The 13,415-nt window shown below is 46.6% G+C and overlaps 1 protein-coding gene across 3 annotated transcripts in view; it reads right to left on the bottom strand.

The window, feature by feature from the left end:
- Positions 1-13,415, bottom strand: part of LOC102445275 (uncharacterized) — a 63,383-nt gene that overhangs the window by 44,874 nt on the left and 5,094 nt on the right. For all 3 annotated transcript variants that reach the window (XM_006113053.4, XM_014581786.3, XM_006113054.4), the window contains exons 3-4: positions 6,092-6,160; positions 895-925 (exon numbers count right to left, since the gene is read on the bottom strand). In XM_006113053.4, coding sequence (XP_006113115.1) covers positions 895-925; positions 6,092-6,160 — 100 coding nt within the window. The remainder of the gene's footprint in view (positions 1-894; positions 926-6,091; positions 6,161-13,415) is intronic.

Here is a 13,415-nt window from a genome sequence, read left to right as displayed (position 1 = left end):
AATACAGGCAGTCCCCGAGTTACGCGGATCCGACTTATGTCGGATCCGCAGTTACGAACGGGGCTTTTCTCGCCCCGGAGGACGGGAGCGGCGGGACGCCCAGATGCGCCGCGGTCCGCCGCCCCCGTCCTCCGGGACGAGAAAAGCTGCTCCCCATCTCCCTGGTCTGCAGAGAGACGGGGAGCAAAGCCTTGGAGCACGCCCGCAGCAGGCTTGGAGCACGCCCGCAGAGTTGCTCTGCCCCAGGCTTCCTGGAATCAGCCACTGATCAGTTTCAGCAGCAGCTGACTTGGGGACGCCTGGGTTTCTTAAGTTGAATCTGTATGTAAGTCAGAACTGACGCCCAGATTCAGCCGCGGTTGAAACCGATCAGTTTCAGCAGCGACTGACGCCAGTTCCAACTTACATACAGATTCAACTTAACAACAAACCTACAGTCCCTATCTTGTACGTAACCCGGGGACTGCCTGTACCCTGTATCAAAGTGTACAACTTTAGGGTTAAGGATATGTAAAATGACTTAGGTCCTTTCCACCTCTGAACTCTATGAAATACAACACTGTTATTTCTGTTAAAATAATCAGCAGTAGAATAGCTATCATTTGGTTTAAAAGTTAACCCTCCACAAGTAATTAGTTCAAACCTCTTCTATCTATTTCTCTAGTGCAAACCAAGTCTCAAAGTCATCCCAAAATCTTATTAATTACAATTCTACAGCCAAATCTATACCCCCACTCCATACTAAAGCAGTTAGTTAAACTGATTTTTGCAAGACTACTGACTTCTACAGGACGTGACCTAAAATTAAAATTATTAAAAAGGCCACTCATAGTTTTGTACAGATGTTAATAAAGCACATCTACCCAAAGCAAAAAGTTAGACTTTAGCACTTACCAATGCCATGGGACTTTAGAGCTTCTTCAACCTACATTGATGAGAAAAAAACATACTTAATGTTTACTTAGAAATTCAATTCTCTAAGAGATGGACAAAAGATCATTATTTATATAATAAACCAATTAGATTAAGAGTTACACAAAAGACGATTATTCAAAATGTATAAGGAATTTTTTGCTAATAGATTAAAAAATACATCATTTTCCTATCAAGGTGAATAAAAGTCATTTAAAAAATAATAAACAGTTTTAAAATATAAATTAAATGCAGGTTTAAAAAAAAACCTATTTAAAACCGTACACCTAGGTTAAGGCCTAAACTTACTACAAGTTGGACCTCCCTGGTGCGGCTCTCTCAGAACCTGACCAGTTCCAGACAGAGGAGTTTTCCGGACCAGCCAAGGCTGGGCGTGGGGAGGGGAGCGCCAGCCTCTCTGCTGGGCTCCTCTTCCCAGCTTCCTGGTACCACTGCTCTTAGCCCCCTGGCTGTGGCAGCCCTGTAAACTCTGTGGCCCGGCGGGCTCTGCCGGCCCCAGAAACTCTGTTGGCAGCCGTGTAGGCGTTTGTGGCCCCATCAGCTGTGGACTCTGCAGCTTCCTGGTCCCGCTGGCTGTGACTCAGCAGTCTCCAGCCCTGAGGACTCCAGCAGCCCCACCAACTTTCCAGCCTGACCGGTTGCAGGCTCCGCTGCCCCACTCTGCTCCCAGACACTGGCAAACTTGTCTACTGGACTACAGAGTCCCAGAGCACAGATTTTCCTAAATGGTAGCAGCTACGATCACCAAATTTGGTATGCAGCTTCCTCTTATCCTAACTTATCTCAAGGTCAAAGGTTTATTGTGCCAGGAAAATGGGATGTGCCTAGAATTCAATAGTTTTCCACTGAAACAATAGAATGCTGGGTAAATCTAGTCGTAAAATAATATTAAGCAATACATGTTTACTAACAATTTCTAAAGAAAGATAGACTACAGGCAGTCCCCGAGTTATGCGGATCCGACTTATGTCAGATCCGCAGTTACGAACTGGGTTTTTCTTGCCCCGGAGGACGGGAGCGGTGGGATGCCCAGATGCGCCACGGTCCCGCCGCCAGCGTCCTACGGGGCGAGAAAAGCTGCTCCGCGTCTCCCTGGTCTGCTGGGGGGTTCCCCTCCCCCCCCCAGCAGACCAGGGAGACGCGGAGCAAAGCCACGGAGGACCCGGGCGGCGGGACCGCGGTGCGTCTCGGTCCGCCGCCCGCGTCTCTCTGGTCTGCTGGAGGGGAGGGGGGGGGCGCAGCTAGTGCATCTCCCCCCCCCCCCGCCCCGCCCTCCAGCAGACCAGGCTTTTCTCCGGACGCCTGTGGTACAGCAGCTGGGGCGCTGCCGGTTGGTCCCGCAGCGCCGCTCTGGGCGCTACTGGACCAACCCGGCAGCACCCCAGCTGCTCTGCCCCAGGTGTCTCCAAGTCAGCCGCTGCTGAAACTGACCAGCGCTGACTACAGGAAGCCCGAGGAAGAGTTGCTCTGTCCCGGGCTTCCTGGAATCAGCCGCTGATCAGTTTCAGCAGCAGCTGACTTGGGGACGCCTGGGGTTCTTAAGTTGAATCTCTATGTAAGTCGGAACTGGCGTCCAGATTCAGCCTGTTGAAACTGATCAGTGGCTGATTCCAGGAAGCCCGGGGCAGAGCAACTCTGCCGCGGGCTTCCTGTAGTCAGCCGCTGGTCAGTTTCAGCAGCAGCTGAATCTGAACGCCAGTTCCGACTTACATAGAGATTCAACTTAAGAACAAACCTACAGTCCCTATCTTATACGTAACCCGGGGACTGCCTGTACTGAACTCTGGTGAAAGTCACCAGAGCACCTAGAACTAGAACTTGTTGCAGTACTAAGACAGCTATTCAGAATAGGAGCCTCTTCTGCAATTACAGAAAGAATATTTTCTTCATTTCAGTGTATTCAAGTAATTCAGTGCAATGTCTAGCTCATTCAAAGTCAAGAAAACATTTGGGAACTGAAAAAGCAGGGGAGCTTCTTTGCCTCTCCAAAGCCATGGATAAAAATTAGATGTAAGAAGAGAACACAAGTTCCAAAACTTTGATTGACACCTTACTAGAAACAGTCACTTCAAGTTACTAACTACAAAAAAATACCTCTTTTGTTTAATAAAACAATTAATTTAAAATGCAAAACATATTTTAATAACTTTTTCATATTTTTTCCTATGTATATAGGATGTTTAAGTTAGTTTTATTTGATTTTTTAAAAAGCTTTTTTGTACATTTTTAGGTAAACTTGCACTTCCACCCATATAGAGCTTGACACCATTTACAAGTAAATTAATCAGAAATACATAAATCACCTATTTCTTACACAGTAAAATGTAAAAATTAAGACTATATTGAGGTGGGGAACTTCTGATGCACCGGCCACATGTGATTCATCAAGGTTAGCCTGCCAGATAGTTTACCTTAACGTCCACATGTACAGAACCCCACAACTCCCAGGAGTCATGGTTTCCTGTTTCTAGCCAATAGGAGCTGTGAAAAGTTGTGCAGGCCAGGCCACAGCTTCCTGTAGCTCCCCTGAACCAGGAATAGTGAACTGCAGCCATGGAGAGCTGTGGGCAACCATGCCTGAAGGCGCTCAGGTAAACAAAGAATCTAGTGCCTCACTAGCAGCTAACCCTGATGAACCACATCCTGCCCATGGGCTGGAGGTTCCCCACCCCACTACATATACAGGCAGTCCCCGGGTTACATGGATCCAACTTACATCGGATCCCTACTTACAGACGGGGTGAGGCAACCCCGCACTAGCTGCTTCCCCCCAGCAGACCAGGGAGACGCGAAGCTAGCGCCCCCCCAGCAGACCAGGGAGACGCGGAGCGGCTTTTCTCAGCAGATACCTCAGCTTGAGAATAAAGGACTGAGGGTATGTCTACACTACCCCCCTAGTTCGAACTAGGGGGGGTAATGTAGTCATACGGAGTTGCAAATGAAGCCCGGGATTTGAATTTCCCAGGCTTCATTTGCATAAAGCCGGCCGGCGCCATTTTTAAATGCTGGCTAGTTCGGACCCCGTGCCGCGCGGCTACACGCGGCATGGACTAGCTAGTTCGGATTAGGCTTCCTAATCCGAACTAGCTGTACGCCTTGTGGAATGGCGCCGGCTGGCTTTATGCAAATGAAGCCCGGGAAATTCAAATCCCGGGCTTCATTTGCAACTCCGTATGACTACATTACCCCCCCAGTTCGAACTAGGGGGGTAGTGTAGACATACACTGAGGGAAGTGAGGTGTGGGAGAATAAAACTGAGCTCTGGAGAAATGTTTGGCTAGAGTTTCCCCTACAATATGTACCAGTTCCGACTTACATACAAATTCAACTTAAGAACAAACCTACAGTCCCTATCTTGTACGTAACCCGGGGACTGCCTGTATTCCTTTTAAAGCAATATTTATTTATTTAGTGTATCCTCTTGGTTAATAAAAAGAAATATTAAATTTAGATAAGGGCTATATTTAGTTGCAAAACAATGTTTCAATGGTTATCAACCAATATGAATCAACCTCTCTTTAGGAATATAGCTAAACAGTACAAATGAAAAATACAATTAAAATTGATTTTTAAATCAGTGTTTCCTGCTTGTCGATTTAAATTACTGGTAAAAGTCTGTTACTTAAATTGTTCTATTTAAACAATCCATGGCATTCTATTACGTCATCCTCATTGAGATTAATAAATATCTGCATTTATATTCGATCTTGCTTCATGCCCTTTGCTGATTCAAGCATGAAGCTCTGAAACATATTTTGGGCTAGATTTATAAAGGGAATTTGGGTACCTAAATCCAATATTTAGGTAATGACATTCACAAATCCTCATCTCAGCTACTGTAGGTGCTCAAACCCCTAAATATTTAAGATTCTGCTAATGGGTATGCACAAAGCTGTTTGGGTATGTCTACACTAGCCCCCTAGTTTGAACTAGGGAGGCTAATGCAGGCATTCGAAATTGCAAATCAAGCCCGGGATTTAAATATCCCACGCTTGATTTGCATCTTCCCGGCTGGTCGCCATTTTTGAAATTTACAAGTCCGGACTAACTGCCCACGTCTACATGCGGCAGGGACCTGGTAGTTCTAAATAAAGCCCTAATTCGAACTACCTGTTATTCCTCCTGGAATGAGGTTTAACAGGTAGTTCGATTTAGGGCTTTATTTCGAACTACCGGGTCCCTGCCACGTGTAGACACGGGCAGTTAGTCCAGACTTGTAAATTTCAAAAAATGGTGACCGGCTGGGAAGATACAAATCAAGAGCGGGATATTTAAATCCCGGGCTTGATTTGCAATTTTGAATGCCTACATTAGCCTCCCTAGTTCGAACTAGGGGCCTAGTGTAGACATACCCTTTAAGTCCAGATCCGATCCTACAGTTAAGAAGTAGTTCTGATCCTTTGCTCATATGCAAGTCCTGATAAGATACCCAAACTAGGTGTTTCCCCCCACAGGCCCTGATAAGGTGAATGCCCTTGCCTAGCCAATGGGCTATAATGGGTGGGTAGGTGAGTGGTTCTCTCTCCCTTCCCACCCCCCAAGAAAAGGCTGTTCTGGCTTATGTGCCTAACTTGAACAAAGAGTTCAGGTCTGAGAATTCCAAATGCACATAGAAACCTAAGGCCCAGATCAATGGGAGTAAAATGCCTAAGCACTGCTGTGAATCTTGGCTCTAAATCCTGCCCCTTTCCATTTGCATTTCACTTCTGGCTAGCTTATGTGGCATCCCACTCAGTTTCCTTATTTCTCAGCATCCCCATCTTAGATGCCAAGGCTTCCCATGCGTACAGGGAGAATTAAGCACCTAACTTGAGGCTGTGAATTCTACTTGTTGACAGGCATCTAGGAATTAGGCACTGCTACACTGAGTGTTACAATGTTTAAATCCCCTTTGCCCTTACTAATCCAGAGAGTGGTACAACTAGATCAACATAACCTTCTAAAAATATCATTGTTATACAAAAAAGTTCTGCTTTACTGTACGTAATAAAACAGTGAAGAAAATTCTAAACAAAATTTTAGATGCTTTGCTAATTTTACATATTTTAGAATATTTATTATTTTAAAAAGAGAAAATAGTGATTGCAATCCTACTCATCATCACTGTTTAACGTAGCTATCGACAAAATCTGACACACACAAAAAACTCAAGTCTTACCGTCTTGTGTTTGTATCCAAGGAAATGAGTCTGCAAGTTTAATGCAGAAGCACACGAGATTTTGCAAATCTAGGTTAAAAAGATTTATAATTATTTCCATAATACTATGCAAGCAACAGAAAAATACTATAATACTAGAAAATGTTTCTAATGTTTAATATAATCAAAATATCTCAGTTTAATAAACTCCAGTTATACCACTAAGATTGTATAGATTGATTTCACAACTGAAACACAACTCCTCTGATGTCAGATGGAACAGCAGCCAACACTATTCACTGGATACCAAAGAGGAGGATCTAAGCACTGTCTTTCATTTAAAAGTCCCTCTCCATAGCATAAGATAGCTTTGGGTGCTCCCAAACTCTTCAAAAACATTCAGCTGTAGTGCACCAGAGTGTACAGTCTGATTAAGAGATGTATAGAAAGGTGATCTTCAAAAAGATGATCAAAATAAAGAACACAAACCTCAAGCTCTCAAGAAATTTGAAATCTCTGACCAAGAAGTGTAGTGTCTCTCTTCTGTTGTGCAAGTGATAGAAATGTAGCCGTGTTAGTGTGGTGTAGCTAAAGCAAAATACAGGACTATGTAGCACTTTAAAGACTAACAAGATGGTTTATTAGATGATGAGCTTTCGTGGGCCAGACCCACTTCCTCAGATCGGAGTTTTTTTAAAAAAAGCGGCAGTCTAGATGCGGATCTGTTGTCAGATCCTGTAAACATCATTTTTTGAGGAATACAGGATCTGTTGAAAAAGGCTTTATTTTCGACAGATCCGCATCTAGACTGCTATTTTTTTCCGGAAAAAAACCCCTCCATTAAAAAAAAAAAAGCGGCAGCCATGTTTATGCTAATGAGGAGTGAGATATTTAAATCCCGGCTTCATTAGCAATTTCGAAGTGCTTGATTTGCATCCCTCTGTCGACAGAGGGATGCAGTCTAGACGTAGCCCAAATGAGATTCCTTGGGGAGAGATATGGGGGATAAATATCTCCCTGCATCATATCTGATTCTCCATATTCCCTGCCTTAGCTCAGCTCCCCTTCTAAGCAAAATAGCCCTACACTACGCAAAGGCTTCTTATGTTCAAATTTGAAGAAATTAAGTTTAAAAAAAGATTTTATATTTGGGTTTTTTATACTTTGGCTTTGGTTCTGTGGTGGGGCGCAGAGTGCATACTCACTGCACAACTACCTTCCGTTTTACCCATGTCCCTTCCTAAATTAGAAAACCTCTCCTGTCCAAACTCACATAACACTCAGCTCCACCATTCCACAGCATTCTAATCTAAATATTCTGGAGGTGGGATTCTGTGGTGATAATTTCCCCCTATCCTGTAATATACAGTTTTCTGGAGCGTAGTTGGCTGGTTTGACACATCATCCATCTTCTTTCTCCAGGAGGCTGCCAAGGAGGGTTCAGTATCCCCTGAAATCCATTTGGCAGAGAGGGCCTGCAAAGGAAGAGCCCTTTCCCACTGAGCAAAGCCGTTACTTGCAACCAGACTAAAAAGTAGGGCTATGGTTCTACCTTTTATGGGTAGACCAATGATTCTCTAACTCCCAGAGTTGGTACTTTCCTCTGATGGCAAGTCCTCACAATTCACAGGCAAGAGTTTCTCTCTCATGCTCTGCCTAATTTATTTATTTATTTAAAATATTTTTACTCTGCCTCTCTATTTAAAATATCTGAGGTGATTTACAACATTTTTTAAAACACAATAAATAAAGTAAAATACAGGACCCCAAAGGGGGGGGGGGGCGGCATAAAATCTGCTGAAACACCTCAAGAGGAGGGACACACACAACTAATATCCTCACCACCTGCCTAATGCCCTCAACACTTCTGCTGACCAGACTGCATGTACTTCATACTCACAAAATCCTGCTGCCTCTCAACACTGATACTGACCTCTATTTATTAAGCCTCCCCTCTCCTACTTCCTCTCACCTCCACTGCCCCTTCACTTACCTGACCCTTTGCCCAAAACCAGTCTCTTTTCCCTCATGCTCACTTGGTGTCCACCATAGCCTTTGTCAGACAAGCACTATTTCTCATAGTCTGACAATTTCTGCACTACCTTGTCATCCAATGCACTTCAGTTGCTTTATAATTCAGTTCTGTTACACCTCCCTTCTACCCCATCCACAAATCCATTTGCCCGCCAGCCACCACACATTCTCCCATCTCCTTCCTCAAGCCCTGAATGCCCATCTCCCATGTCTGCTTTCTCACTTCCACCCCACAGGAACACATGAGACTCTTGCTATCTCCTTTCCTCATGCACTTTACGACTTCCATTTATCCCCATCCCTTCATGACACACACTCCCAATCATCTCTCCAATGTTCCCCTGGGGTATGTTCCCCTGGGGACAGCGTCTGGGCTGTCCGCATTCTCCGCCGCTTTGCTCTGCTTTGCTCCCCATCCCCCTGATCTGCAGACCAGGGGGACGGAGAGCAAAGCTGCCCGCATGCTCCGCGGCTTTGCTCTGCCTTGCTCCCCGTCCCCCTGGTCTGCAGACCAGAGGGATGGGGAGCAAAGCAGAGCAAAGCCACGGAGCCCGAGGTCAGCAGGACAGCCACGGCGCGTCTGGGCTGTCCCGCTGCCCCCGTGCTCCGCGGCTTTGCTCCGGATGCCTGTGGTACAGTAGCTGGGGTGCTGCCGGTTGGTCCCGTAGCGCCGCTCTGGGCGCTACTGGACCATCCCGGCAGCACCCCAGCTGCTCTGCCCCAGGCGTCCTGATTCAGCCACTGCTGGTCAGTTTCAGCAGCGGCTGAATCAGGACGCCTGGGGCAGAGCAGCTTGGGTGCTGATGGGTTGGTCCAGTAGCGCCGAGGAGCGGCGGCGCTACTGGACCAACCCAGCAGCACCCCAGCTGCTCTGCCCCAGGCGTCCCCAAGTCAGCCGCTGCTGAAACTGACCAGTGGCTGACTACAGGAAGCTCCTGCCCCGGGCTTCCTGGAATCAGCCGCTGATCAGTTTCAGCAGCAGCTGACTTGGGGATGCCTGGGGTTCTTAAGTTGAATCTGTATGTAAGTCAGAACTGGCATCCACATTCAGCCGCTGTTGAAACTGATCAGTTTCAGCAGCGGCTGAATCTGGACGCCAGTTCCGACTTACATACAGATTCAACTTAAGAACAAACCTACAGTCCCTATCTTGTACGTATCCCGGGGACTATCTGTATATGGTTAATCGATGAGCCTCCTGGATGTGCTTAAAAGCTAGCTCCCCATGTGCACTGCCTCCCAGGGAGCTGCCTGCTGCTCCTGCGTGCAAAATTTTCAGCAGTTACATGTTTACTTGATTCAACTCATTTTAACATTCCTACTTTGAACTGAGGTAACTTGTCCCAGGCTGAGGAAGAAATTCAGCATGTGTATTAAGAACTGTAACCTGCATGCAATATGCTGTGGTGTAAGAAAAGCTGTTTGATTCAAATCTTGCTTAGTCCGAAAGTTTAGGATTTACAATGCATATTCACTTTTTATTTTCTTGGGTAACCTTCTCTGACCTTTCTGCCTACCCTTATAATCACTTATAATCTATCTGTCATTAATTATTTTAATGTTTTAACCTTACCAATGAGTTTGTCTAAAATTCTTATGGAAATCTGAACAAATTACATTGACTGGTGGATGCTGACTATCCTTTGAGGTGGTGAACTGATTAATGAATTTATATTGTTCAGGAGACGGTCCTGTGCAGTGTGAGAGGATCCATTTTTGGGGTGCAAAGATGGGGAGATTTGCTGGTGTTTCCCCATATCATGAGTGGCATGTTGTTAACTGAGTGATCACAGCACTTGGGAAGATTTGCTAATAGTCATTAGCAAAGCATCATGAGAGACAGCCCAGGCTGGAGAGTTAAGGGGGCACAGTGGTCCCACACTTCCAAATTGTACCCTGGATCTCCCATCATAGTAAGTATGTCTTTATATGGACTTCCTACTGCTGCAAAGTATGGAGTTGGGTTTTTTACTAGATGAATAAGCACAAAGAATTTTAGTTTTGATCCCTGGAGAAATGAAGGAGTGTGTTATTGATGGATATCGTTGTCTCTTTGCCTGGTATAGATATATCCTCTCTCAAACTAGGGGTCTGACCCCTCCAGGGGCTGTGAGCTGTCTGTCTCCATCCCCGATTTCCCTCTTCAGATCCAGCATTTATAACAGTATTAAATATTAATTCATAAAGGGTGAGGTCACACTGTGAAAGGAGTCACCAGTACAAAAGTTTAAGAACCTCTGGTCTATAAAGCAGAACCTCAGAGTTACAAACACCAGAGATACGAACTGTCTGATCAAGCATATTATCTCGTTTGGAACTGGAAGTATGCAATCAAGTAGTATAGGCAAAAATACTGTGCAATATTGCATTAAATATAAACTATTAAAAATAAAATAAATTTAAAAAAAGATTTGACAAGATTAGAAAACTTTCTGTGCTTCTTTCATTTCAATTAAAATAATTAAAAACAGCATTTTTCTTCTGCATAGTAAAGTTTCAAAGTTGAATTAAGTCAATGTTCAAGCTGTAAAATTTTAATGGAACCACCATAACCTTTGTTCAGATTTACAAACATTTCAGAGTTAAGAACCACCACCATTAGCAAGGTGTTTGTAACTCTGAGGTTCTACTGTACTGCAACTGGAGATGCAATTGCAGCTCTGGTATATACCTGCTTTAGCTTTAATCTAAGTTACCAACAGCAATGCCTTCAGCATGAGCTAGAAACAGGATTCCAAAACCAGGATTCCAAGTGCCCTTATAAAGTCCCACTGAAGTTCAGCACTGCAGCAGCATCATATCTACAGGCAGTCCCCGACTTACGTCGGATCCGCACTTACGAACGGGGCTTTTCTCGCCCTGGAGCTCACGGGCGGCGGGTCGCCACCCGTGTCCTCCGGGGCGAGAAAAGCTTCTCCCGGTCTCCCTGGTCTGCTGGGGGGGTCCAGCAAAGCCGCTGGACGCCCCCCCCAGCAGACCAGGGACACCCAAGCAAAGCCGCCGCCAGGGCGGCTTTGCTCGTTTGCCCAGGAGCAAAGCCGCCCAGGCGGCGGCTTTGCTCGGGTGTCCCTGGTCTGCTGGCAGGGTCCAGCGGCTTTGCTGGACCCCCCCAGCAGACCAGGGGGACAGGAGCAAAGCCGCGGAGCGCGCCCGGGCTGTCCCGCTGCGGGCGTGCTCCGCCGCTTTGCCCCCCGTCTCCCTGCAGACCAAGTAGACGGGGAACAAAGCCTTGGAGCACGCCCGCAGCGGGACAGCCCAGGCGCGCTTGGGCTGTCCCGCTGTGGGCGTGCTCTGCGGCTTTTCTCCCCGTCTCCCTGGTCTGACCAGCAGACCAGGAAGATGGGGAGCAAAGCCTCGGAGCACGCTAGCAGTGGGACAGCCAGGGAGACGGAGCAAAGCTGTGGAGGACTTGGGCGGTCCCGCCACCCCTGTCTCCCTGGCCTGCTGGGGGAGGGGAGGTGCAGCTAGTACTCCCCGCTCCCAGCAGACCAGGCTTTTCTTGCCTACCCTTGGGGTAGAGCAGCTGGGGGCTGCCGGGTTGGTCCCGCAGCGCCGCTCCGGACCAACCCGGCAGCACCCCAGCTGCTCTGCCCCAGGCATCCTGATTCAGCCGCTGCTGGTCAGTTTCAGCAGCGGCTGAATCAGGACGCCTGGGGCAGAGCAGCTGGGGTGCTGCTGGGTTGCTCCAGTAGCGCCGAGGAGCCGCGCTACTGGAGCAACCCAGCAGCACCCCAGCTGCTCTGCCCCAGGCGTCCCCAAGTCAGCCGCTGCTGAAACTGACCAGCGGCTGACTACAGGAGCAGCTGCCTTGGGGACGCCTGGGTTTCTTAAGTTGAATCTGTATGTAAGTCAGAACTGGCATCCAGATTCAGCCGCGGTTGAAACTGATCAGTTTCAGCAGCGGCTGATGCCAGTTCTGACTTACATACAGATTCAACTTAAGAACAAACCTACAGTCCCTATCTTGTACGTAACCCGGGGACTGCCTGTATATAGACTTGTGATAAACAGATGAAAGCTTGTAGCTCGGGTAGGCATGCATGATCTGCAATCACAGATACAACTTCAGTGTAGACATATCGTTGTTTGTTTGTTTGTTGGTTTGTTTGTTTCATCCAGGGTATCATCAGAGGATAAAACTATACCTATAAAATCCTCAAAATATCCTTAAACTTGTAGGTGTATCTTAATGAAGACTTAAGACTAACAGAATTGAGCACTTCCATAATTTCCCTCTTACATCCAAACACACATGACATGCATGACCACCACACTCAACCTTAAATATTAGCTAATGGTATTTGGGTATGTGTAGCAGTGTACATGTATTAAAGGAAGACTCTACAGTTAGGTATTAAATCACTGCAGATTCCAGACACATGTGGCAACTTAAAGAATCTGTAGAGATTCATTAAAACATTCATTCATTCATTCATTTTCCTCTCTTCTGACCTTTAGAAGCAAAAAGATATTATATCTGAAAGGAGATTATGCACAAAGTCTATAGTCAGAAATAGCTGGTCTAATAGTGTTGGATTACCATTTTAATAGAGGGGAAAAAGTGGCAAGCATCTGCACAGGAAGATCTTGTACTGGCACAGGCTAGAAATATGATAGGTAGGGTATTATCAACAACATGGCCCATTTTGGTCAGTTTCATGCCCACAAAATTTAAAAAAAAAAATGGTAAATTTCATTATTTCAGGTATTTAAATCTAAAATGTCATGGTGGCGTAATGACCCAAAAAATAACTCTATGTGTGGACAGCAGAGTGGTCACAGGGTTATTGTAAGGCATGCCTTAGCAAAACACCCTCTGTAGGCTGGATCTGGCTCGCAGACGCAGCAGGGAGACTGGGGGAGGGAGGAGTGGTGGTTCATGGGCTGGCTGCTCTTGCCCCCAGCACAATCCCATTGTCTGGTTTCTGGCCTATGGGAGCTACCTGTTTGAAAAACAGGCAGCACGTGAAGCACTACTCCCCCTTCTCCTCAGCTCTTGTTCAAAGAGCACATAGCCCTGCTGCCTGTGCAGGGGAAGGGCAAGTTCCTACCTGAGAAACGAGCTGGGCTGCTGGCCAGGAGTCTCACGGTTAAGTCTCAAAGCCAGAGCCTGCCTCTTCCTAAACCTCCTCCATTCCTACTCCTCTACCCCACATAAGTCAAACCCTCCTCCCAGACCCTGCACCCCAAACCCCTGCACTGTAATCCCCTGCCCTAAGTCACAGCCCACACCCCTGCACCCTGCTCTGCACCCCAGTCTCCTGCCCTGGGTCACAGCCCCCTCCTGCCATAGGTCACAACCCAAACCCCT

The sequence above is a fragment of the Pelodiscus sinensis genome, chromosome 2 (assembly GCF_049634645.1).
Source record: "Pelodiscus sinensis isolate JC-2024 chromosome 2, ASM4963464v1, whole genome shotgun sequence".
In the NCBI taxonomy this organism is placed as follows: domain Eukaryota; kingdom Metazoa; phylum Chordata; order Testudines; family Trionychidae; genus Pelodiscus; species Pelodiscus sinensis.
This window is presented reverse-complemented; position numbering and strand designations above follow the sequence as displayed.